At 35.4% G+C, this 27,958-nt stretch overlaps 1 protein-coding gene across 1 annotated transcript in view; it reads left to right on the forward strand.

Moving 5' to 3' along the window:
• The window catches only part of FCHO2 (FCH and mu domain containing endocytic adaptor 2), a 136,744-nt gene that overhangs the window by 90,391 nt on the left and 18,395 nt on the right, over positions 1-27,958 (forward strand). Inside the window, exons 12-19 of the mRNA XM_033179844.1 lie at positions 725-782; positions 1,709-1,884; positions 9,984-9,995; positions 10,354-10,378; positions 11,931-11,973; positions 14,293-14,381; positions 19,676-19,779; positions 24,504-24,633. Of these exons, the coding sequence (XP_033035735.1) occupies positions 725-782; positions 1,709-1,884; positions 9,984-9,995; positions 10,354-10,378; positions 11,931-11,973; positions 14,293-14,381; positions 19,676-19,779; positions 24,504-24,633 (637 nt within the window). The remainder of the gene's footprint in view (positions 1-724; positions 783-1,708; positions 1,885-9,983; positions 9,996-10,353; positions 10,379-11,930; positions 11,974-14,292; positions 14,382-19,675; positions 19,780-24,503; positions 24,634-27,958) is intronic.

The raw sequence follows: 27,958 nt of genomic DNA on the forward strand, positions 1-27,958 counted from the left end.
TTCTGTGTTTTTATTGGCAAGACTAGGTGGTTTGTTTTATAGTTTCCTTTAGTCTGGATTTTGCTGATTATGTTGCCATACTGTATTATGTTTTACTTCTTTATATTATTTAAATTGGCATTTGGATCTAGAGGCTTGATCAGATCCAGGTTCAGGGTTTTTTTGGTCTTGTTTTATTTTGTCAGGCCTGCCTCTCTCATGAGACACATGGTGTCTGGTTGTCACTCTCTGGCATGTTGGCAGACATTGATGGTTTGTCTTAGATAGTTTCGCTAGTTCACCCAAACTTTAAACTGTGTAAAGAGGTGCTAGATCTTATATTTCCATAGAGCTTATAGCAAAAAGAATATTTAACTTGATAATAGCTTTCAAATCACATGTAGTTTTTAAACTAACGTATTCTTCCTCATTTATAGCAGAAACTGTAGATTTTGAGCAATCTGAATTGGTCTCCACCTCGGTGATTTCTTGCCCTGAAATTATGAGTTGTGTCTCTCCTGTTTCATTTTGCAGATTTTCCCTCTTTCAGATATCCAAAGCATGGAGTGTGATTTGAAGCTAATTAACTAAAAGGATGTAATTTTTCTTCAGTGTTAATCATCTCGTTAACCTGTTGATATCTGAGAAGTGGTTTGGTTCCTTAGTAATACTTGAGGTTACTTTGATAATCTCTAATAATTTTGTACGTTGGAGTTGTCATAATTTTTTTTTCTTTTTCCCTTAGAACATTCCTGATGTAGATGAAGAAGGCTACAGTATTAAACCAGAAACAAATCAGAATGATATCCTTTCATCATCTGGGTATTCTTATGGATTATGTTGGCATATAAGGAGGCAGTTATAAGAAAATCATATATTACTTAAAGCCTCTTCCAATTTTTTATTAATTATAAAATGTGATTCCTTATTTGTCATTTGACGTATTGTTTTTTTGTTTGTTTGTTTGTTTGTTTTTTTGAGACAGAGTGTTGCTCTGTTGCCCGGGCAGGAGTGCAGTGGCACAATCTTGGCTCACTGTAGCCTCTGCCTCCCAGGTTTCAGCGATTCTTCTGCCTCAGCCCCCCAAGTAGCTGGGATTACAAGTGTGCGTACCATGTCTGGCCAGTTTTTGTATTTTTAGTAGAGACAGAGTTTCACTATATTGGCTAGGCTGGTCTCGAACTCCTGACCTCAAGTGAACCACCTGCCTTGGCCTCCCAAGGTGCTGGGATTACAGATGTGAGCCACCATGCCCAGCCTTGACATACTAATAAAAGTTAGTAATCTTATTTCTGTTAAAGTCTGTTTTACTCTTGTGTTTTTTTGTTTTTTTTTTTTGAGACGAAGTCTCACTCTGTCTCCCAGGCAGGAGTGCAGTGGTGAGATCTTGGCTCACTTAAACCTCTTACTCCTGGGTGAAAGTGATTCTCCATGCCTCAGCCTCCTGAGTATCTGGGACTACAGGTGCGTGCCACCATGCCCAGCTAATTTTTTGTATTTTTAGTAGAGACAAGGTTTCTACTTGTTAGCCAAGATGGCCTCGAACTCCTGACCTTGTGATCCGCCTGCCTCAGCCTCCCAAAGTGCTGGAATTACAGGTGTGAGCCATCACGCCCGGCCTAAAGTCTGTTTTACTCTTAAAGGTTTCATTCTTTTTTAAAAATAGATGTGTGAAACACTGGTTATATGCCTAAGGTAGTTTAAAAACAATTCTTTAACTGAAACTCACATACCAAAGAGAACCATTTCTACTCATCTAGTGATTCCGACTCTGAAGATGAAGAACCAAAGAAGTATCGGATAGAAATTAAGCCTATGCATCCAAATAACTCACATCACACAATGGCTTCTTTGGATGAATTAAAAGTATCTATAGGGAATATAACACTCTCCCCAGCAATATCTGTAAGTACAAACACATTTGTACTCTTGTACTCTGTAATATAAAGTCTTTATTTTTCTTACCTATCTGTTTCTGGTCAAACATTACTTAGCAATTGTTAAGCATGTTGGCTGAGGAAATACTTAGTTTTTAATTTTTATGCAGGCAAATAGACTTGTGAGTTTGGCTTAATTTTGCTTCCTTTTGAAAGTAGAAAGTGAAAATGTCAAAAATTCACTATTTCCGCCATTTGTTGCATTTCATAAACAGTGCTATATGTCTCTGGCAGAATTCTTTGAATTGGCAGTATTAATTTTTGCCTCATCTAATTTTGAAGTGTTTCTGCTATGTTTTGTGAGCCTTATGTAAGAGGGAATTTTATAAAAGTGAATTTAAAGATTAAATTATATACTTGCATTTTTAAAAATTTTATTATACTTTAAGTTCTAGGGTACATGTGCACAATGTGCAGATTTGTTACATATGTATACATGTGCCATATTGGTGTGCTGTACCCATTAACTCATCATTTACATTAGGTTTATCTCCTAATGCTATCCCTTCCCACTACCCTCTCCCCACATTAGGACCTGGTGTGTGATGCTCCCCTTCCTGTGTCCAAGTGATCTCATTGTTCAGTTCCCATCTATGAGTGAGAACATGTGGTATTTGGTTTTCTGTTCTTGCTATAGTTTGCTGAGAATGATGGTTTCCAGCTGCATCCATGTCCCTACAAAGGACATGAACTCATCCTTTTTTATGGCTGCATAGTATTCCATGGTGTATATGTGCCACATTTTCTTAATCCAGTCTGTCACAGATGGACATTTGGGTTGATTCCAAGTCTTTACTATTGTGAATAGTGCCGCAATAAACATACGTGTGCATGTGTCTTTATAGCAGCATGACTTATAATCCTTTGGGTATATCCCCAGTAATGGGATGGCTGGGTCAAATGGTATTTCTAGTTCTAGATCCTTGCGGAATTGCCACACATTTTCCACAGTGGTTGAACTAGTTTACAGTCCCACCAACAGTGTAGAAGTGTTCCTATTTCTCCACATCCTCTCCAGCCCCTGTTATGATTGCCATTCTAACTGGTGTGAGATGGTATCTCATTGTGGTTTTGATTTGCATTTCTCTGATGGCAAGTGATGATGAGCATTTTTTCATGTGTCTGTTGGCTGTATGAATGTCTTCTTTTGAGAAGTGTCTGTTCATATCCTTTGCCCACTTTTTGATGGGGTTGTTTCTTGTAAATTTGATTGAGTTCTTTGTAGGTTCTGGATATTAGCCCTTTGTCAGATGAGTAGATTGCAAAAATTTTCTCCCATTCTGTAGGTTGCCTGTTCACTCTGATGGTAGTTTCTTTTGCTGTGCAGCAGCTCTTTAGTTTAATTCGATCTCATTTGTCAATTTTGGCTTTTGTTGCTGTTGCTTTTGGTGTTTTAGACATGAAGTCCTTGCCCATGCCTATGTCCTGAATGGTATTACCTAGGTTTTCTTCTAGGGTTTTTATGGTTTTAGGTCTAACATTTAAGTCTCTAATCCATCTTGAATTAATTTTCGTATAAGGAGTAAGGAAAGGATCCAATTTCAGCTTTCTACTTATGGCTAGCCAGTTTTCCCAGCACCATTTATTAAATAGGGAATCCTTTCCCCGTTTCTTGTTTTTGTCAGATTTGTCAAAGATCAGATGGCTATAGATGTATGGTATTATTTCTGAGGGCTCTGTTCTGTTCCATTGGTCTATATCTGTGTTTTGGTACCAGTACCATGCTGTTTTGGTTACTGTAGCCTTGTAGTATAGTTTGAAGTCAGGTAGCGTGATGCCTCCAGCTTTGTTCTTTCGTCTTAGGATGTTCTTGGCAATGCGGGGTCTTTTTTTGTTCCATATGAGCTTTAAAGCAGTTTTTTCCAATTCTGTGAAGAAAGTCATTGGTAGCTTAATGGGGATGGCATTGAATCCATAAATTACCTTGGGCAGTATGGCCATTTTCACAATATTGATTCTTCCTATCCATGAGCATGGTATGTTCTTCCATTTGTTTGTGTCCTCTTTTATTTCACTGAGCAGTGGTTTGTAGTTCTCCTTGAAGAGGTCCTTTACATCCCTTGTAAGTTGGATTCCTAGGTATTTTATTCTCTTTGAAGCATTGTGAATGGGAGTTCATTCATGATTTGGCTCTCCGTTTGTCTGTTACTGGTGTATAAGAATGCTTGTGATTTTTGCACATTAATTTTGTATCCTGAGACTTTGCTGAAGTTTCTTATCAGCTTAAGGAGATTTTGGGCTGAGACAATGGGGTTTTCTAAATATACAATCATGTCATCTGCAAACAGGACAATTTGACTTCTTCTTTTCCTAACTGAATACCCTTGATTTCTTTCTCTTGCCTGATTGCCCTAGCCAGAACTTCCAACACTATGTTGAATAGGAGTGGTGAGAGAGGGCATCCCTGTCTTGTGCCAGTTTTCAAAGGGAATGCTTTTTTGGCCCATTTAGTATGATATTGGCTATGGGTTTCTCATAAATAACTCTTATTATTTTGAGATACGTTCCATCAATACCAAATTTATTGAGAATTTTTAGCATGAAGGGCTGTTGAATTTTGTCAAAGGGCTTTTCTGCATCTATTGAGATAATCATGTGGTTTTTGTCTTTGGTTCTGTTTATATGCTGGATTACGTTTATTGATTTGCGTATGTTGAACCACCCTTGCATCCCAGGGATGAAGCCCACTTGATCATGGTGGATGAGCTTTTTGATGTGCTGCTGGATTCAGTTTGCCAGTATTTTATTGAGGATTTTTGCATCGATGTTCATCAGGGATATTGGTCTAAAATTCCCTTTTTTTGTTGTATCTCTGTCAGGCTTTGGTATCAGGATGATGTTGGCCTCATAAAATGAGTTAGGGAGGATTCCCTCTATTGATTGGAATAGTTTCAGAAGGAATGGTACCAACTCCTCCTTATACCTCTGGTCGAATTTGGCTGTGAATCCGTCTGGTCCTGGACTTTTTTTGGTTGGTAGGCTATTAATTATTGCCTCAATTTCAAAGCCTGCTATTGGTATGTTCAGGGATTCAACTTCTTCCTGGTTTAGTCTTGGAAGGTGTAAGTGTCCAGGAAATTATCCATTTCTTCTAGGTTTTCTAGTTTATTTGCGTAGAGGTGTTTATAGTATTCTCTGATGGTAGTTTGTATTTCTGTGGGGTCAGTGGTGATATCCCCTTTATGATTTTTTATTGCGTCTATTTGATTCTTCTCTCTTTTCTTCTTCATTAGTCTTGCTAGCGGTCTATCAATTTTGTTGATCTTTTCAAAAAACCAGCGTCTGGATTCATTGATTTTTTTGGAGGGTTTTTTGTGTCTCTATCTCCTTCAGTTCTGCTCTGATCTTAGTTATGTCTTGCCTTCTGCTAGCTTTTGAATGCGTTTGCTCTTGCTTCTCTAGTTCTTTTAATTGTGATGTTAGGGTGTCAATTTTAGATCTTTCCTACTTTCTCTTGTGGGCATTTAGTGCTATAAATTTCCCTCTACACACTGCTTTAAATGTGTCGCAGAGATTCTGGTATGTTGTATCTTTGTTCTCATTGGTTTCAAATAACATCTTTATGTCTGCCTTCATTTCGTTATATACCCAGTAGTCATTCAGGAGCAGGTTGTTCAGTTTGCATGTAGTTGAGCACTTTTGATTGAGTTTCTTAGTCCTGAGTTCTAGTTTAATTGCACTGTGGTCTGAGAGACAGTTTGTTATAATTTCTGTTCTTTTACATTTGTTGAGGAGTGCTTTACTTCCAACTATGTGGTAAATTTTGGAATAAGTGCGATGTGGTGCTGAGAAGAATGTATATTGTGTTGATTTGGGGTGGAGAGTTCTGTAGATGTCTATTAAGTCCGCTTGGTGCAGAGTTGAGTTCAATTCCTGGATATCCTTGTTAGCTTTCTGTCTTGTTGATCTGTCTAATGTTGACAGTGGGGTGTTAAAGTCTCCCATTATTATTGTATGGGAGTCTAAGTCTCTTTGTAAGTCTCTAAGGACTTGCTTTATGAATCTGGGTGCTCCTATATTGGGTGCATATATATTTAGGATAGTTAGCTCTTCCTGATGAATTGATCCCTTTACCATTATGTAGTGGCCTTCTTTGTCTCTTTTGATCTTTGATGGTTTAAAGTCTGTTTTATCAGAGACTAGGATTGCAACCTCTGCTTTTTTTTGTTTTCCATTTGCTTGGTAGATCTTCCTGCATCCCTTTATTTTGAGCCTATGTGTGTCTCTGCATGTGAGATGGGTCTCCTGAATACAGCAAACTGATGGGTCTTGACTCTTTATCCAATTTGCCAGTCTGTGTCTTTTAATTGGACCATTTAGTCCATTTACATTTAAGGTTAATATTGTGATGTGTGAACTTGATCCTGTCATTATGATATTAGCTGGTTATTTTGCTCGTTAGTTGATGCAGTTTCTTCCTAGCATCGATGGACTTTACATTTTGGCATGTTTTTGCAATGGCTGGTACCTGTTTTTCCTTTCCATGTTTAGTGCTTCCTTCAGGATCTCTTGTAGGGCAGGCCTGGGGGTGACAAAATCTCTCAGCATTTGCTTGTCTGTAAAGGATTTTATTTCTCCTTCACTTATGAAACTTAGTTTGGCTGGATATGAAATTCTGGGTTTAAAATTCTTTTCTTTAAGAATGTTGAATACTGGCCCCCACTCTCTTCTGGCTTGTAGAGTTTTTGCCAAGAGATCTGCTGTTAGTCTGATGGGCTTCCCTTTGTGTGTAACCCGACCTTTCTCTCTGGCTGCCCTTAACATTTTTTCCTTCATTTCAACTTTGGTGAATCTGACAATTATGTGTCTTGGAGTTGCTCTTCTCGAGGAGTATCTTTGTGACATTCTCTGTATTTCCTGAATTTGGATGGTGGCCTGCCTTACTAGGTTGAGGAAGTTCTCCTGGATGATATCCTGAAGAGTGTTTTCCAACTTGGTTCCATTTTCCCCATCACTTTCACGCACACCAATCAGATGTAGATTTGGTCTTTTCACATAATCCCATACTTCTTGGAGGCTTTGTTCATTTCTTTTTACTCTTTTTTCTCCACACTTCTCACTTCATTTCATTCATTTGATCTTCAATTGCTGATACTCTTTCTTCCAGTTGAGTTGGTTACTGAAGCTTGTGCATTTGTCACGTATTTCTCGTGTTATTGTTTTCATCTCTATCAGTTCTTTTAAGGTCTTCTCTGCCTTGATTATTCTGGTTATCCATTCATCCATTCTTTTTTCAAGGTTTTTAGTTTCTTTTTTTTTTTTTTTTTTTTTTTGAGACGGAGTCTCGCTCTGTCGCCCAGGCTAGAGTGCTGTGGCCGGATCTCAGCTCACTGCAAGCTCCGCCTCCCGGGCTCATGCCATTCTCCTGCCTCAGCCTCCCGAGTAGCTGGGACTACAGGCGCCCGCCACCTCGCCCGGCTAATTTTTTATATTTTTTAGTAGAGACGGGGTTTCACCTTGTTAGCCAGGATGGTCTCGATCTCCTGACCTCGTGATCCGCCCGTCTCGGCCTCCCAAAGTGCTGGGATTACAGGCTTGAGCCACCGCGCCCGGCCGGTTTTTAGTTTCTTTGCGCTGGTTAAGTAGTTCCTCCTTTAGGTCTGAGAAGTTTGATGGACTAAAGCCTTCTTCTCTCAGCTCATCAAAGTCATTCTCCACCCAGCTTTGTTCCGTTGCTGGCGATGAGCTACGTTCCTTTGGAGGGGGAGATGTGCTCTGATTTTTTGAATTTCCAGCTTTTCTGTACTGCTTTTTCCCCATCTTTGTGGTTTTATCTGCCTTTGGTCTTTGATGATAGTGACATGCTGATGGGGTTTTGGTGTGGGTGTCCTTTCTGTTTGTTAGTTTTCCTTCTAACAGTCAGAACCCTCAGCTGCAGGTCTGTTGGAGTTTGCTTGAGGTCCACTCCAGACCCTGTTTGCCTGGGTATCAGCAGCAGAGGCTGCAGCAGATAGAATATTGCTGAATAGTGAGTGTTGCTGTCTGATTTTTGCTCTGGAAGCTTCGTCTCAAGGGTGTACCCCACCATGTGAGGTGTGAGGTGTCAGTCTGTACCTAGTGGGGGATGTGTCCCAGTTAGGCTACTCAGGGGTCAGGGACCCACTTGAGCAGGCAGTCTGTCCGTTCTCAGATCTCAACCTCCCTGTTGGGAGATCCACTGCTCTCTTCAAAGCTGTCAGACAGGGGCATTTACCTCTGCCAAGGTTTCTGCTGCTTTTTGTTTAGCTATGCCCTGTCCCCAGAGGAGGAGTCTACAGAGGCTGACTGGCCTCCTTGAGCTGCAGTGGGCTCCACCCAATATGAGCTTCCTGGCGGCTTTGTTTACCCACTTAAGCCTCAGCAATGGCGGGCGCCCCTCCCCCAGCCTCGCTGCCGCCTTGCCGTTAGATTGCTGTGCTAGCAATGAGGGAGGCTCCGTGGGCATGGGACCCTCTGGGCCAGGTGTGGGATATCATCTCCTGGTGTGCCTTTTGCTAAGACCCTTGGTAAAGTGCAGTATTAGGGTGGTAGTTACCCGATTTTTCAGGTGTTGTGTGTCTCAGTTTCCCTTGGCTAGGAAAAGGGATTCCCTTCCCCCTTGCACTTCCCAGGTGAGACGATGCCTCGCCCTGCTTCAACTCTCACTGGTCGGGCTGCTCCAGCTGACCAGCACCAATTGTCCGGCACTCCCCAGTGAGATGAACCCGGTACCTCAGTTGAAAATGCAGAAATCACCCGTCTTCTGTGTCACTCACACTGAGAGCTGGAGGCTGGAGCTGTTCCTATTCGGCCATCTTGGGTGCGCCGCCCTATTTGCCTTTTTTTAACGTCTGCCACTGTAACATTTATTTTCCCATACTTTTCAAACAAGGAAAGGCACAGATAAGAGTTCGTAGTGGTAATAGTTAATTCCTCAATTCTAAAATACCGTACTTAATAGGATTTGAGGGAGAAATAAAACATTATCCCAGTAATTTTTTTCCTCATTGATGTCAATTTTAAATTTAAAAATGTTACACTATGTGAAAAAAGCATTTCTTAGGATGGCAGTTAAGTATACCTATATGTGATCAATCATTGATTGACATTAAATCTGTTCTTCTTGATAATGAAGAATAAAGGTTCTCACCATTTCATATTATTGTCTAATTACATATTTTAAGTAGTTACATGTATTTGTTTGGGAAAAAAGGTGGTTTTCTCCCAGTCATGTACTTCAGAATTTAGTTTGAAAACTATTTTCTTTCTACCAAAAATATTTCTGAAATGAGGTTTTATTGTACCATTACTATTTAACATTAAGATTGATGTTGAAGTACAGAGTTGCTTAAAAGATGATGAGTATAGGGCCAGGCGTGGTGGCTCACACCTGTAATCCCAGCACTTTGGGAGGCTGAAGTGGGCAGATCACAAGGTCAGGAGATCGAGACCATCCTGGCTAACACAATGAAACCCCGTCTCTACTAAAAAAAATACAAAAAATTAGCTGAGCATGGTGGCATGCGCCTGTGGTCCCAGCTGCTCGGGAGGCTGAGGCAGGAGAATTGCTTGAAAACCGTGAGGTGGAGGTTGCAGTGAGTAGAGATTGCACCACTGCACTCTAGCCTGGGTGACAGAGCGAGACTTCATCTCAAAAAAACAAAAAAGGTGGTGAATATATACAAAGTATGAGGTTGCAAAGCATTAAAAATGTATATTATGTCAGAGCATAACTAATTTAAAATATGTGTGTAAATATGTAAAATAAAAGCCTAGAGGAATATATGGATAGTGAGATTGTGAATAGTTTTAAATTTTTTCTTTTGTAGTCTTCTCTTTTCTGTTTGTTTTTAAAACAGTGAATTTGTATTAATTTCATACTATGAAAATAATAAAACAATTTTAATAGTTAATATTGGATTAGAAAAGATTGTATCTGAATATATTTTGCTGCCTAATTTGCTTAACTTTTTCCCAGCTGACAGTGTATGTGTTTTAAGGTGTATGTATTTTAGATACGATTGAATAGGGAATGATTAATTATTAGAACAGAAAAATACAGTATTCAGAATTCTAACCTAATTTTCTTTTTCTTCCATGTACTACTAGAGACACAGTCCAGTAAGTACAAGATTTTATATTTTTGCCCATTGACTTTTAAAATCATTGTAATTTTTGAGGATTGACTTTCAAAATATTTGTGTTAAATTTTCAGATTAGCAAGTTTTAGTGTTTTGCTGTAGATATTGCTTTAATATTTTAAAAACATTAGGTGTTAAAACTACATATATTATTTTTTACTGTAAAACAAAAACTACTGACAGTTTTTTCTCTATATCTTTTATGTAAATAGACTTTACAATTGAGCAGATATACTAAAAAACAATGTAAAATTCGGTTCCTAGTATTAACATTTTACCAAATATTTCATTATCAAATTAATTTGTTTTGTGGTACCTATTTTGCATCTCTGTTTTAGGTACAGATGAATCGGAATTTGTCTAGTAAGTTTGACATTTGAATTGCTTATTTTATGTCTATTAAACTTTATAAGGTAACTTGTTAATCTTTTACCCTTATGTAGCTGTAGAAATAAATGATCTTTTCTCATCATGAACCCTGCTGAATGGCTAGAAGGACAATTATTTTAAATAGAAAACAACATATCTATATTATTTCCTGTAGAGCTAAGAGACGTGCTTTAAACTTTAATACATGGCTACAACATTTTTCAGAAATCACCAAAGCCAAAAAATAACTTCTGATTAAGAGTGTTAAAGGGTTTCACTGGCATTCTGTGTCTTATAAACTAGAAGACATTTCATTTATAAGATGAGTAATATTGAGCTTTCCCTATTTTTAAGTTATGTCACAATTACAAATTCGATTATAAATTTAATTATACTAAAAACTTAATTATACTAAAAACTTTTCTAGGGTGCTAATACCTTTTGCAGAATCATGCATTAAAAATAACAAAGAGTTGTGGGAAAAATAGTTGAAGCAGCCCACTCAAAAGCTATGTACTTTTGCTAACAGAATACTTAACAAAAACTTTAACATCAGTCTTAATAAAAATTCTAACACAGTTTAAAAGACCTAGTAAATTAATAATAAATACCAAAATAAATAAAAGTAAGGATTTTATCTTTAAAGAAATGTTGATGGTAGCTTAATGATGGGGGTGTGAGGAAAATGAGGATAAATGGAGGGTGCTGAGTTGTGGAGATGAGAGCAAAATGCAGAAATATTGAAGAATAGCACAGTAAACACTGAGGCAAAACAACCAACCAAACTGAGCCAAGTGAAGAATGTAGAGTGAATGGGTATCATGTACTGTGATGCTCCTCCATAGTTTGTGGAAGTTACTCATATCGATATACTTTGCATCAGGTATTGCTTGGTGATGCAAAGAAAACATGAAGGTGCAGCAAAAATTGCTTATGCACCAATGTGAGTTTTGCATTAATGATGCTATTCCCCTGTTTACCACTTGCTTGCGAAATGAGGCACGTTACAAATGCAAAAGGTAGCAAAACGAACTATCTTATAAAGAGACTTGCTCCAGGTTGCTATAAGATTCTTGATTTTTCAAAATATGACATCCTCAGGAATTAATAACTACTTTTTGTCAATGTAATAATCACTAATAGTATTCTTAGAACTTGAAAAATGCATTCATGATTCAACAATTAAAATTCTTAAATAGAATTTATGTATTTAAACATTTTTCTTATTTTTAAAGTTGCAACCCATATTTTCTCTTTTCTAAACAGCAATTTTAATGAATATCATAGTTTAATTGACTTAAGTAATTTCTTACTAGAGATATTAGAAGAAATCAGGATTTAGTAGTTTCAGTTATTTTAATGTACAAAATAGAAAACTTGTTAAAATCTTAATTTACTTTTTCTTCATTATTGTTTGTATTTACATTGTCAATTCCAAAATTTTTAATTGTCATAGTGTTGAGATATGTGTATAGAGTTTCTCTTTTTCATTAAAATATTTTATTTCTCAGATTATGAAGTTTTCATATTTTAATTTTTTAATTAGATGAGGAGTTAACAAAATCAAAGCCATCTGCTCCACCCAATGAGTAAGTTTCCATGTTTAATTTTTTAAAAAATAGACTATTTTTTAGAGCAGTGTTTGATTCATGGCAAAATTGAATGGAAAGCACAGAGATTTCCATTTATGCTCCCTGCCCCTTCATATGCCCAGTCTGTCTCACAATCAAATTCTCTCACCAGAGTGGTACATTTGTTACAATCAGTGAACCTGCATTGACACATCATAATCACATAAAGTCCACAGTTTACCTTAGGGTTCATTCTTGGTGTTGGACAAATGCATGAGGACATGTATTCATCATTATAGTATCATACAGAGTATTTTTGCTGCCCTGAAAATCTTTTGTGCTCCACCTTTTCATCTCTTCTTCCACACACTTACATTTTAAGTATCCTTTTGTCCTTTTTTCTAGAGTTTTATTAGCTCTATAGTTTTAATTACCGTAAAGTTTTGTTAATCATCCTGTTTTCTGAGCTGTCAAATGCCCTGTTGGAGTTTTTAGAAGTTTAAATGTATTTCTCATTTGGTAATATGTCCTTTTACAATAAGAAAAAAATCCATTTAACCACAGTTGGCCTTGGTAGCCTCACTACTTCTAAATAAATGATGAAACCCTAAGTTCATACATATCTGTATTTCAGCTGGTTAGTCTCATGGGAATTTTCTTATTTCTTCCTTCAGTTTTGACCGTGACCTTATAAAATAATATACTTCATAAGCTTCAAAACAGAGAAGTGTCTCAAGTTGAAAAGGGAGAGAGAGGCCAGAAGGCATGTTGCCAGCTCTTCTTAAAAAAAAAAAAAAAGCCAGTGTTGGATGGGTCTCCTTTTACTTCTGTGTCCATCAGTAAGAATACTGTCTTTGAGTTAATGGTTTTTTGCTTGTCTGTTTTGAGACAGGGTCTTATTCTGTCTCTCAGGCTGGAGTGCAGTGGCATGATCATGGCTCACTGCAGCCTTAACGTCCCAGGTTCAAACGATCCTCCCACCCCTGCCTCCCAGCTAATTTTTTTCAAAAAAGATACTGGGTCTTGCTGTGTTTCCCAGGCTGGTCTTGAACTCCTGGACTCAGACTCCTGAGCCTCCCAAAGTGCTGTGATTACAGGCGTGAGCCATCAAGCCTGGCCAGAGTTAATGTAAAACACAAGTAAAAGTAGGCTTAATTAAATAGGTAGTTTACAATTATTTGATACTTTTGAGATACTAATTGAGCACAGTGGTGGTATTTATTGGATATATCATTTTTTAAAGATAAGTTGTTGAGTGTTTTAAAACTGTTTTTAGGAATCATACAGTTGCAATGCTAGGCTTTTTTGTACGAGGTATAGTGTGCTTTCATGTAGGTGCATGTTGAGATGCTGGATATGTACTCTTAAGATAATTACAGCACTTTCATTATAGAGGGGCTTTTTTTTGTGTAAGATTTCCTAAAATTTTTTAAAATAATGGCAGTTTGATACATTAAAATATGTAAGCCATCTTTCTGTACTTAAGGGCTTAAAAAATCACTTTACCCTTTTTCTTCATCTTTGAAAATAAGTATGGCCTTATAAAATTTTAACCCAATTTTATACCACTTAAATTTTCTGTTCAGGATTGGGTGCTGGGTGTGAACCAGCAGACCTGAGCCTGTTTTAGAATCAAGTAGCTGTATGTCTTTGGGCAGTTCATTTAGGCATGTGCTGCTCTTTTTCATATGTAAAGCTGAAATTGTTATTCCCGTTATGACAGCCCCCAAGGTTGCTGAGTCTAACAAGGCATGATGAATGGGAATTAATCTTCCCCATTCTCCTCTGCTAACTTCACATGCTATCTTAGGTTATGCTTCTAACAAATATTGGCTGTTAAATATGTTAATTAATTTCTACACATATACTACTGGTAGAGTATCCAACTTTTAAATTAAAAAAAATTATTTTTTTTAGGGGCAGGGTCTTGCTTTGTTACCCAGGCTGGAGTACAGTGGTGCAATTATAGCTCATTGCAGCCCAGAACTCATGGGTTCAAGTGATCTTCCTTAGCCTCCTGGATAGCTAGGACTACAGGCATGCACCACCATGCCTGGCTAATTAAAAAAAAATTTTTTTTGTAGATACTGGGTCTTGCTATGTATGTTGCCCAGGCTTGATCTTGAACTCCTAGTCTCAAGTGATCCTCCCACCTGAGCCTCCAAAACTGTTGGGATTATAGGCATGAGCCATGGTGCCTGGCCCCAACTTTTTAATTATGTTTATTGAGCTGTTAGAATTCTTTCTATAGAATTATTATATAAATAAGTGACTAGAAATTTTATACTAATAAAATATTCTTTTGTTAAAATTTTTACTTTTAAAATATTATGGTAGAAAAGGAACCAGTGATTTACTTGCTTGGGACCCCCTATTTGGACCATCTCTTGATTCATCTTCATCTTCACTAACTTCATCATCATCAGGTAAATATATATATATGTGTATATATATATACTTTTTTTTTAAGTATAAGGAATACTTTAGTTGCTTTTTCTCATTCACTTTTTGTGTGTTGTACTTAATGATAAAAATTTCTAAAAACTTGTCCTCTGTATTGCCAAATAAAAGTGATTTTATTTTGGTTTTGTTCTCTTATATACTCTGTGACTTAACAATAAGCATGTGTAAAATACTAAGTGTTTTTTTAAATTGCCATGTTTATTTCTAGGCATTTTATATCATTATCCAAATAATAATTCTTATTGTTTATAGATAATTCAAATACAAAATACATATCAATGTTCTTTCTTGATGGAAGTTTAAGTTGCATCTAGTTTTCTAGTATTACGAACATTCATAGAAATAACAAATTTTGTGCATATGTCTCATAATATGCTTGTAATAATTTATCAGTTTAAAACTTATGGGTTACAAGATGATGTCCATGATACTTATTGCCAAACTGCTTTCTAGAAAGGCTTTAACACTTCCCAAGCAGTTTATGAAAGAAGTTGATAAATGGTTTTTAGTTGTTTTGGCAAGAATGTATTAAGTTTCTCTTTTCATTAGTCAAACAGCAGGCATCAAAAATGTATGTTTAATAAAACCACTGCTTGTTCAAAACAAGAAAATAAAATAAATTTTAATTGATTTTCTGCTGTCTTCTCTGGGACTTAAGAATTGCCATCCAGTATTTGGGGTTAAGGAAGCACTGGAATCATGGGGCAAGAACTTAAATCTGTCTAGTTCATGCTAGGTAATTTTGTTAGGAGTGCCACACATTCTATTTAATTTCACCACATTAACAGCAGCATGAAGTAGTTTTTGTTGTCCCTGTTTTATAGATGAAAAAAGCAAAGCTCAGAGATAATAAGTAACTTCTCCGAGTTTATATAGCTAGTAAATGATGAAGACAAGTTTCAAACCTGGCTCTTACTTATTCTAAAGCCATTGTTTTGTCTATCACACTTTAGCAGATTAACAGCAACAACAAAAAAGCCATGTTGAAATATCTTACTACTAAAAATTAAATATTGGTTTTTAAAATTAGACTGTTTAGACACAAAATATTTTTAAAAGAAACTGTAAGTGGATTATAAGAAACCTTAATCCTAAACACTAAACGCTATTTGACCTTTTGAAGGGAAAGTAATCTGTACTTAATACTTGTAAAACAGCAAGAAACAGTCAATAGAAGGTAGTTGAACATAATCTGAAGTGGCTTTATAGCCTTTTTCATTGAGCATTTGTTACTATTTAGTATTATAAAATTAACCTTATATATATATTATATAAGGAAAGTAATTGTACAGGAAAACCTGATGTTGTTGCCAAATCTCTCTTTTGTTTAGTAAAAATGTCGGAATGGTATTTTGCATTTAGAATAAGGAGTTCTCAGCAATATTTTCAAATTTTATTAATATCCCATTATGAGTGAAATTTTTCAGATTGGTATCACAGAGGTTTTAGTTATATAGAAATTTCTTCAAAATTCTGCTCATTGTTTCTTGATATTTTCTCTAGTATAGTCTCTTTCTTTTTATAAAAGTACTCTTTCTTCCTTTTGCTACTTGTCTAAAGATGGCTCATATCACCATCACTTCAGGTAAAAAATTGTTCGTTTTCATTTAGTGGTCATTGATGTTTGGCCGTTAAGAAATGATACAATATTTATTAACTTTTTGCTGGTTTTAAAATTCACTTCAGTATGCATTTTTAAATCTTCCTATATAGTATGAAAAGTAATGTTATAAATTTTGCCTTTCAAAAAAATGTTAATGATGCTCAAAATAGATAGTTATCCTGTTATATAGTAATTACTATTAAGTCTTCACTTGAACAGAATATAATTATTAATCAAACTAATTCATAATTGGGATTCTCCTGTTTTACAGAACTGGTCCTAAGTGAAGTTATGAAATAGGCATTTTATCTTCAATTTTTATTTCACTTATTTTTATGTTTTCTTCGTACTCGCTAGTTACAACAAGTCTTAAATTTTGTCTCACCATTCTTTGCAATGCACTTCTCTCCCATCTTAACATCCTCTACCCAGGTACCCATTTTAACATTTTAGCAAGGTCCAGGTTGTGAGATCATTCCCTACTCTCCTGTTTGTCTTCCAGAATCTTAATTCATCACTGACCTCATCTTAAAGCAGGCTAAAAAATAATTTCAATCAGTTAATAACTGATAATTAAGCATCCCAGTGTTGTTACATGTTGTAAAATGTTAATTCGGGCTTGGCTGAAAAGTAGTTTCAGTTGCATCTTATACCATGTAGACTATAAATAAGCATTCATGTTTATGTCAGATATGAATATATATAAACATCAATATATGTATTTTTAAAAATTTAACACAAATATCTTACACTTACCTCCCCTTTGGTAAGTGTCAGACTGTTTTCTCTGCCCATGAATTAATCGAACTCTTGTGCTCGCAAAAAAACAAAAACAAAAACCTTAAAATTATTTTTTGAAAAATATTGGGCTGTTTTTAAATATTAACTCAAACACTGATGTATTCTGATGTAGTTCCTGGGGCAGTTTTATCACAGGACAATGATGAACTTTGTTGAGTACCACGCATACACAGCATTATCGCTTTGCCACCTTGTCAAATCTTTTTAGATCTTGTACTGACTGTAAATAGTTACCTTTGCTCCTCTGGGAAAACAGGAATAATTCTGACTTTATATAATTTTGGACCTTCAGTTTTTCATATGCATTTTAAGTTTCTAATGTACATACTTTTCTTCAGTTAATGTAGTTTGAACTTATGCTCTTCTTCTGTGTATTATTAAATTTTCTAGTTTCAAATAATTAAAACAAGATAACTTTTTGGCTATATGGATTTATCTTTTAGTTCTAGAATTTTCCTGTTGCTTCTAGTTTTTTATTTTGTTCTTATTCATCTGACCTTACAGAGCAGAGTAGGAACTTCACTTCCTTTCTCACTGATTTTCCTGGGTGTGTGATAATTGAACATTTACTTGAAACCCGGTGAGATTCTGAGTCTAGAAAGTCCATCACCAGACTTTTCCCCCAAATCTCTACTTTATTCTGCTGTAACAGCACCACTAGAGAGCACAGATAAAGTTCTTTTCGCTTCATGGCCGTGAAGTCAGTGGATTTTCTTTACTGATGAACTTGTTGCAATTAATAGCTCCAGTGCTGCTCAGAAGGCATTCCAGAGATTGCATTGTAAAGCTGAAAATACTTTTAGGTTTCCTAATGCTTTGGATGGGATTTCTTCCAACAGCTGCATTTCTGAGGATCACAGGGACCTTTGCCTAATATTACATGTTTTGAAAATGTACCTACAGAAGCAGCTAACAGTGCTGCTGCTATTTCTTCTACATCATCATTATTGCTTCTAGATTCTAGATTAGTTTCCACTTTTGTTCAGATAAAGAATGGTATGGCAAGCATGCTTTGTCTATTCACTTTAGTTAATGTCTGAGGGCAGATATAGAGTAGCCCTTATCGCCAATTTTTTTATACTTCAAAGGTCAATTCATATTTCTTGAAACACTGCTTCTAATAGAAATTTGTAGTAGTGAGCTCCACCCTACCACCAGCAAAAAATAAAACACAGGACATTGAAGAATGTAAACAATTGCAGTTATCTCCTTCAGAGGCTTCTAGAAGCAGTGCCTAATTGACCTGTGCAGATATAATATAGATTCATTTATAAACAGTGGTGTTAATAAGTATTATTAGCTTTTCTCAAAAAGCAAATTTTGAACTGAACTTACTACTTCTACCAGGCTTGGTTTGAGTCGATCTAAATGCCATTTGGACAGGCCACTTGATCAGTAATAAATGCCTCTGCTGTGAAAACTCTCTCACAAGTTTGAAATAACTTAACATAGGCTAGTGCTGGTTTTATTGATAATGAACATATCTTTAAAGTAGACATGTAATACACAGGGAGGTGTTATGGGCCTCAGATTTTTGTGCACATTTCTTCCAGTGTACAGCTTCAAGTGTTTGTGCAGCATGAAAGAACGGGAACTGACTGGAAAAAGACAGTGGCCTCAGAATCTAAGCTTGATTTACCAGCTTTTTTGTTTTCCTTAAGCAACCTGAACAGCCCTTGCATCTTTTATCTCTTATTATGATATGCTTTCTAAGTGATTCCCTACCTCACATGCATGTACAACTTTCAATCCTGTGTGACTACCTTTTTCTTTAGGTCTCTTCCTACTACCTCTATGCGCCTTCCTTTCATGCCTCCTTGATTCCTCCATTGATGATTAAAGGCCTTCAGCTTTGCAGTTTATTTCCCCATGTGTATACTTAGGCCCACTTACATATTTTTAATTTTGTACATCTCTAAACTTTGAAAACATACTGAATATATTTCTTCCCACCCATTATATTTTTCAGTCTCTGAATTATAGCCTGTATTTTAGTATGAACCAGAGGGCTTTGAAAATCATTTAATTTTTAATGATTATTAAACATGACTTTAAAGAGGGTTTAAACCTATTTACTTCCATTTTTTTACTCCTGCTTTGATTATGCTAATACATTTGTGACTTTTGATGATGTATACATTGACATTTATCCAGTAATTTACATTGTGATGAGATTAAGAATACAGATATTTCTGACTCGTACAATTAGCAAATGGCATGAAAAACTCAACACTAAATTTATATAGGACTTAGGAACAATTTAGGATATTATTTTGAGCACTTTCCAAAGTTAACTGTAGTGATTTGGGGAATTTTGTTTTTGTAAACTAATAGAATATCTAATTATTTCAAATAATGTTACCCACCAAAATGTTACAATGTGGTTCAACTTAAAAGTCAAATTTAATAATTTTAATTAAGGTAAGTATTTTATTTAGAGTTTACAATATTATTCTGGAGGTACAGCTTCAGAACCTTTTGGTCTGGAATTACTATCTGTAAAATAGATGTATTGGCAATAAACAAATGACCTTTGGCCTAAAATTGTTTTGTTCTTATCAGCTAATGTATCAGATTTAATTTTTATATGTGTAGATAATTGAAACAGGAATAAAATTTATATGTGTCAGTTATTGAAAGGTTAACTTTTTTTCAGGAATATTACTGGTCACTTCAAAATAAAGCATATTTGATAGATTCCCAGTATTTCAACATCTGTGATTACATCTAAAAAAAGAGCCTCCTGAAAAATGAGCTTTGATTACCAACAGTTTCTTTATAATAGAATGTCTTTATGTAAGGATTGCTACATACTAATGATTTTCTTCAAATTCTCTTTTTCCCCTCAACCAGCCAGGCCCACAACTCCTCTTTCTGTAGGCACCATTGTCCCACCTCCGAGGCCTGCTTCCAGACCAAAGCTTACTTCAGGCAAACTCAGTGGGATTAATGAAATAGTATGTACTCAGGTTTTTTAAAAATTATATAACTGTTTTGATTTAAGATGCAAATGATATTTTTCTATATGCCCTTTTAGTTAATTGCTTGAAGTTTTCTACCCACATCCTCATAGTATAGAAAAATTTTCCCAGCTAATGCTTCCTTTTCTTTTCCTTATTACCTCAGTGATCATACCTGTGAAACAGGACATTGTCCAGGAGGAAACAGATTTCCTGAGAAAGTTGGCACATCATAAGATGCACATCAGTATCCATTGTCTCACAATAAAGAAGCAGTTTTCATATAATTCTACTTAAAGTCAAATGTTAAGGAAGTAATTGGTGGCTTGTTCTTAGACCTTAAAAGTATATACTGCAAGGAGGATCGTGGAAGCCATCTAGCTCGGCATTTAAAATTTTACACATAAGGAGACTGGAGTCCACATCATCCAGTTGACTATAAAAGTACATGCGTGGGTGGGAAATCATTGGTTTTTAAAAGTCATCAGATAGAGAAAATCTATAGACTGTATTCAGTGAGGCTCTCCCAAACCAGTCTCCTTGCCGTTGATCTGGTTTGCTCTGCTTCATCTTCTACACTAATTGCCAGTTTAATAACCAGAATTAAATTTATGAGTCCAGTTTAATCTTTTTTCCCTTGATACACATTTCCAGGGGTTTCTCAGTCTGTATGGTTGAATGTTTTAGCTGAATGTACAAGAGTCTTTATAAAGCTGCCTCAACAACCTATACTAACTGTCCATCTTTCTCCCCTTTTCAGCCTAGGTTCCAGCCACTTGAAACTTTTCGGTGTTCCTCAGATACATCATGCTCTTTCTGAGGCCACTGTCTTTTTCCAGTGTCCATGTCTTCCTCCTGTGCTCTATCTCAGATGCCCCTCAGTTTTCTATGTTGACCTCTTTCTTTAAGACCTAACTAAATATCACCACCTAGGCAAAGCCCTTTTTGATCATTCCTTCACTTCTCTTCCTTATACCCAGAAACTTTGCTTATATTTCTGTTAGTTCACGTATCACCTTGTATGTACTTTTTGTGTGTGTGTTATCCTTACTGGCCTATGCCTTCGTCAGTCTTGTATCCTCAGTACTTTGCATGATGCCTGTTGGGTGGTACACAGTTATGAAATGTTCAGTGAATATATTGAAAAGCTTTGGCACCAGGTATTGAAATGGTGTTATCTTTCTTTTCCAAATGAACAGACTTAGTGGAAGTGAAATGAAAGACTAGGTGCAAGCTGCCAAGGAGAAGATTAATATTTAAGTAATATAGAAATTACTACATTTTAAAATACTTCATTCTCTTTTTTAAATCAAGTTATGACTAGAACTTTAAGTACATTTTAATAAATTGATTTTTTTCCTGATTGTAAAAACAGGAAATGATCATGTTGTAAAATTTGGAAAACAGAGAAAGCAAAGAAGGAAAATTATAAATTTCCTCTGTATTTCACCACCCAAAGATAACTACTGTTAACATTTTTTGGAATGCATAAGTGTTTATCCAGAGGCAGTAAAATACAGTTAAAAGTACTAGCTTATTAGCCACGTATTAGCTGAGCAACATTAAGCAGTTATTTAATCAGAGTTTAGTTGCCTCATGGATAAAATATGTGTAATGATATTAGGTTGTGAGACTTAAATGAGTTAATACGTGTAAAACAGAACATTGTTGAATGCAAATAGTTGCTCAAAAAGTTATTAATGGTATAGGCATATTTTTAAATAAAAAGTCATACTTTACATATTTCTAATTTGTTTTCCACTTGCAAGTATATAATTCAAGAATAATCATGAATTATTCTTTGATTATAATTTTATTTATATAATTAGAGGATACAAGTGCAGATTCCTTACATGCATATATTACATACTGGCAGAATGTGGGCTTTTGGTGTACCCATTAACTGAGTAGTGAATATCGTACCCAACAGTACCCAACAGGTAATTTTTCTATCCCTACGCTTTTCCCATCCTCTGACCTTTTGTAGTCTTCACCCTCTATTATTCCACTGTATATGTCCATGTGTAACCTTTGTTTAGCACACTTATAAATGAGAACATGAGGTATTTGACTTTCTGTTTCTGAGTTATTTCACTCAGGATAATGGCCTCCAGTTCTATCCATGTAGCTGAATAAATTATTCTTATTTCATAGTCTTCAGGCTTCTTTGAAGTGATAGAATCTTTTGCCAAATAACTTTAAATTGTAAGTATTATTATATTAAAATAAAGTGGGACTCATAGTTGAATCCTTCACATCATCCCCCATCACCATACACCACCCTCTCCCCATCCTTGAGAGCTTTCTAGAAACCACCCTCTGAGCTTCAGGGAGCACCATTTTAAGTGGCTACAGAGTATTTCAATATATGCATGCTCTGTCTTCTACCCTGTTGTCAGAATTAAATTTCTAAAAGTTTTCAGAAATTTATTTAACATTTAGTTCCATGTTTCTGTTATTATAAACGATGTCTTAATGATTGTCCTTAATGGTTTCTTAGCATTCATTTTTTTAATAAAAAAATTTTAAAGTGTAATTTATGAACTAAACTCTATGTACATTTTTAAGACTCTTGATAATTATTTCTGTATTGCCCACCGGAGAGGTTATGTTGATTTAAATTTTCTCCAGCTGTACACTGGAGTGCCTTTTTTGTTTTTTTTTTGCATGCTTGTATGTGCATTTTTCTGGAGAGAGCTCATAGCTTTCACCAGATGCTCAAAGGAGTCTGTAACCACATCCTGCCTACCCACTGAAAGAACCACTCGTTGTTCCAGAGCAGGGGCACCCGAAGTGCAGTACCAGATCAGTAGCATTAGCATCACCAGGGAATTTGGTAGAAATAGTTTCTCTGGCTCCACCCCAGGCAAATCGGAAATTCAGGGGAGGGGCCCAGCAACTGTGTATTATTAACAAGCCCTCCATGCAATTCTGATGCATGCTGATGTTTCAGGAACATTGTTTTAAAGCAGTGCTGTCCAGTAGAAATATAATATAAGCAACATATAATTTAAAATTTTCTAGTAGCCACATAGAAAAACAGTGAAATTCATTGTAATATGTTTTATCTGCTATATAAAAATATTATTTTAACACATATTCAATTATAAAAATGAGATTTTTACATTCCTTTTGTGTGTATGCTGTCTTCAAAATTTGCTTTGTGTGTTCTACTTATAGCACATCTCAATTTGGACTAGTCACATTTCACGTGCTATTGGCCACTGTAGTAGATAGCATAATTCTAAAATTAGAGAAAACCACTTGAGAAAAGAGCTGTTTTTGCCTTTACCTAAAAAAAAAATTTAAAAGGCAGTCACATTATATTGGCCTTGAGGTTATGTTGCCATAGGAGAAATGTCCCACAGTAGTTGATCTCAAGGCTTTTTCCAAGCTTGTGAGTTTCAGACTAGCTGTTGATCGATATCTGTTCACTCCAATGTCCTGTACCACCTTGGTCTGCATATATACACAGCTGCATTTTTAGCATCCTGCTGAATGTTTTCAACCTATTGTCCATCATAATCAGTCATCAAAAAGCTGTACTCTGGAAAAAATAAATGTTAAATGGGTGGGGGGTTACAAATTATAAAACACTTTTTGCAATAAAATGACGATTTTATTAAAATGAATATCTGTAAGTTTATATTCATGCAATGAAGAGTTGACTAGTGTATGAATGCAAGCAGGGTTTTGTTTTTGCCTTTTTTTTCCATGTTCCTCAAATAACTGAGGACAGTTACCTTTCTTGTTCACAGCTTTGTATCTAGTACCTAATCCAGGGTCAGACACATATTAGGCACTAAATAAATATCTACTTGCCTAATACTTTTGTAAGCAGGAAAAGTTTTTTTTTTTTTAAACGAAGACAAATATGCCTATTTTTTAAGAAAGCAAAACACCTCAGGAAGTGTTGCTGATGAATTATTGGTACAGTTAGGAATTTGGAAGGAAAAAAGTCCATTCACCAAAGTAAAAGATAAATGAATTGGAGTTATATTTTTTATATTTGTTTTATGTTTAATTAGAAAATTGGGAAGACAACAGAATTGAGTCTCTCAAACCTTTGTATGGAGTGAGTTTTCGCAGTGAGGAAGCATTACAAGGAATTACTGAGGAAATTGTGGTCAGATTTGTAAACACCAAAAGTGTAAAGGACAAGCAATATTTAAGGAGGAAAATATGGGTTAGTGAAAGCTCAGATAATACTAAAACCTCCCCAAATTACATCAACCCATTCATGAAAGTAAAAGTGAAGGTTTCATTTTTATTTTCCAAGTTAGCTAGAAAAAAATTTTTAATCCCTTTTTCTTCTGTGACTCATCTATTTGTTTCTGGCAAAGGTGTAGAGAAATAATTTTCTCATATTTGTAGTCAGGTAAAGTGAACAACCCTTTTGGGAAGCAGTTTGGGAAGAAGAACATTTATACTGTTTAAACTAATTTAACTTCTGAGAATCTGTCTTAAACATACTTTTTTAAATATAGGAAAATTTTTATGCCCAAAGACCTTTTTTACAGCATTATTTCAAAATAACCTTTTCAGGTTTTAGTATGTTCTTAAAAATGATTTGATATATGGCATCTCTGATACTAAGTTACAAGAAACTCACACAGTAAATTTGGATTGGTATGTTAAATTTACCTGATAACTTAAAAATCTGCTCTAACAAGAGAGGTATATTGGTGTAGCATTTTGATAAATAACTTTTTGTTTTTAAGCCCAGGCCATTCAGCCCACCTGTAACTTCCAACACCAGCCCACCTCCTGCTGCACCATTAGCCCGGGCAGAAAGTTCTTCTTCTATCTCATCATCTGCTTCATTAAGTGCTGCCAATACTCCAACAGTAGGTAAGTGGGTTATCATCAATTACATGTGAAATGTAGTGTACAAAGTATATGTATGCTAAATATGTATATATTTTTAATGGGCTAATGAAGAATTTAACATTAGAAATTTTGTTTTTCTGGAAACACACCTGTAATTTATTAAACTTTCCACACTTTGCTTTTCTGTTTCACAGTATATGTTATCTGGATAGAAGAATTTTAACTGTGGTTAGCACCGTTAAGAATGAGTCAAATTTATACATTGCTGATCAGTATAAATAGTTGAAGGCAAAACAAAATGCAATTCTTCCCACTGTGAACTGATTGTTGCATTTCTAAGAAAGTTTATGTTTTGGAAACAATAGTGTTTTGAAAATGATTGAATGAAAGAAAACAGTTTGTGCTTGCAGTGAATTATATTTTTCCACAAGAATTTCAAGACTTAAAAATAGCTCTTAGGGAAGTGGTCCCCACCCTTTGGCACCAGGGACTGGTTTTGTGGAAGACAGTTTTTCCATGGACTGGGGTCAAGGGGATGGTTTCAGGATGATTCAGGTGCATTACATTTATTGTGCATTTTATTTCTATTATTATTACATTATAATATATAATGAAATAATTATATAACTCACCATAATGTAGAATCAGTGGGACCCCTGAGCTTGTTGTCTTGCAACTAGTCAGTTCCATCTGGAGTGATGGGAGACAATGACAGATCATCAAGCATTAGATTCTCTTAAGAGCGCGCAACCTAGATCCCTCACATGTGCAGTTCACAATAGGGTTCTCACTCCTATGAGAATTAAATGCCACTGCCAATCTGACCGGAGGCAGAGCTCAGACTGTAATTCGAGTGATGGGGTGAAGGCGGTTACTGTAAATACAGATGACATTCACATTCACCTCCTTCTGTGTGGCTGGGTACTAGACTGTGGCCTGGGGATTGAGCATCCCTGTCTTAGGCATAGCTATATGAACCTAAACCTCACCAAACAAATTCACTATTTTACCACATCTAGACTTTGCTCAAGAGTTTTTTTTGTCATCACTTCTCAGTTTTTTCCTACAAATTCTTACTACCTTTTCCACCCATTGTTAGGATAATAAAGCACAAAGCCAGTTAGACAAAGCAGCTGTGTTGCAGGAGCAACAGCTTCTCATAAAAATTATAATTGTATTTATTGCTGCTGGTTTAGGTAGTGATGGGTTTATTCTCGATAATGCAAATCACTGATTTGCACTAACTGAGCACTAATTCAGTAATGGTCAAAGTGTGGTCCTTGGACCTGCAGCATCTGCATCACCTGGGTACTTCTTAGAAATGTAGACTTTTAAAATCAAAAACCCTGGAAGTGGAACTAGCAATAGTTCAATAGGCATTCCAGGTGATTCTGATGCATGCTAAGTTTGATAACCACAGCCCTCATTAAGCTGATTTAATTCCAGTTAATTTGTCAAGGCTCACATAGGAGAAAAGCAACTTGTGTGTGGCCATTGTAAAAAGAGGATAAGTAATATAAGCTAGAATGAAATATAACATGGTTTGGTTTCTAAATGTCTAAACATGATGTCACCATCTTGTTACCTTTGTGAACACAGCATTTTTCCCATCTTTTAATTTTATATAAACTGAATATGTCTAGCAAGTTTGTTCTTTTATTTGGTTTAATGAATACTTCATTTTTATTTTTTGTTTGGTTTTAATTTTTTCCCACAGAATCTGTGTTTTAGTCCTAAAAATCCTAATTGGGACCTACTAGAAATCAGGCAGGTGGTCTGGGTAACCTTCTTTTTGCTTTAGTTTTTTTTTTTTTTTTTTTCCCATTATCTTTAGATTATTCAGGAGGTTTTTTGTTTGTGATAGAAACTAATTTCTATTGAATTGGTACATATTTGTTTATGGTTTGAGCCAGTGCTGGCAATAGGACAACCAAAAGGAGGTGACAGTGAGAATACAGGCAAGGCAGGTTTTATGTGAATTTTATACAACAAAGATTTTTTAAAATCTACCTAAAAAGTTCTCTTTCTTTGCCATGAATTTTCAACGCTGTTAAGATTTAAGTTTCTGATTCTCCTTGTTTCTTGAAAATGTTTTCTTTTTCTGCATTATTTTGTTTTATTTAAATACAATAGAAGATGATAATTTGATTGGGACACACTCTGAAATTGAAAAGCACTGTGAGACGTCACCAGGTATTGTATCAGAAGCAGATGTATGTGTTGACTAATGGTCCTTAAGTGTATCTAAAATATTTTGTTATCTAACTTTTCCTTTTCCAGAATTGTGTGATGTCTCAGAAATCAAGAATTCTGCTAAGATTAACTATTTCAGTTTTGTACTAATTCCATCAAATTGCGGTACAGGATCCATTATATCAAATTCCAAACTATAAAAACACAATGTTTTTGCATTTTCTTCTCTGCTTTCCTCAACTCAGCTTTAAGAAGTATCAATAAATCTTAATTTTAAGGTATCAAAATCAGATAAGTGATCCAAAAAGAAGTAAAAAGAATACGTCAGTTAAAAAAAACCTCTAATACCTAAATTAGTAGAGCAAAGGCTGTCTTATACAAAAACCATACAGATGAAGTTAGAAGCATGGAGAAGATAGGAGAGAGTAGGGAGTGGGTCTCGGTGTTTTATTTTTGAGCAGAAAGGAAATCTACATAAATATCCATTGATTGTTTTAAGAAGGTACCCTGTACCTGTTATGTACCTCAAGTTTATAAGCTGTCTACATTTTCAAAACATAAAATTACCTACATATCTAACAATTAAACCAAAATTAGAAACCACAATCTACCCTTATTAAGAGAATAAAGAAATTTTTATTTCTAAGAAATTACTTATTTGGAATAATACAGTATACTTTTAGACTTTTTAAAAGACTATTTAAGTACATATTTCCTAATCATTTTTCGAATTATCCATGTGCAATATGATCTTTAAAGAAAAACAAAAATAGAAAATACGAAAGGGAATATGCCAAATGTTAAGTGGGTTTTGAGTTTTTCTTCAACTTTCCAATACTTTTCTATGCTTTCCATTGTTTCAGTAATGACATAATAATTTACAGGGAAGCTAGGCATAATAATTTACAGGGAAGCTATTTCAAGAATTCTCATGTTATGTGCCCAGATTAGATTGTTGAAAAGAATATTTATGCTGCAGGTTTCTTTTAATTTTTAGTGTAAAAGCAGTAGTAGACATTAATGTTACCTTTGACTTTCTACAAATATTCATTTGTGTGCGTTACTTAAGAGACTTTTTTTTTTTAATGAGACAGGGTCTCACCCTGTTGTCCAGACTGGAATTCAGGGATGTGATCATAGCTGACTATAAGCT

Source organism: Trachypithecus francoisi, unplaced genomic scaffold, assembly GCF_009764315.1.
Source record: "Trachypithecus francoisi isolate TF-2019V2 unplaced genomic scaffold, Tfra_2.0 Lachesis_group2, whole genome shotgun sequence".
NCBI lineage: Eukaryota > Metazoa > Chordata > Mammalia > Primates > Cercopithecidae > Trachypithecus > Trachypithecus francoisi.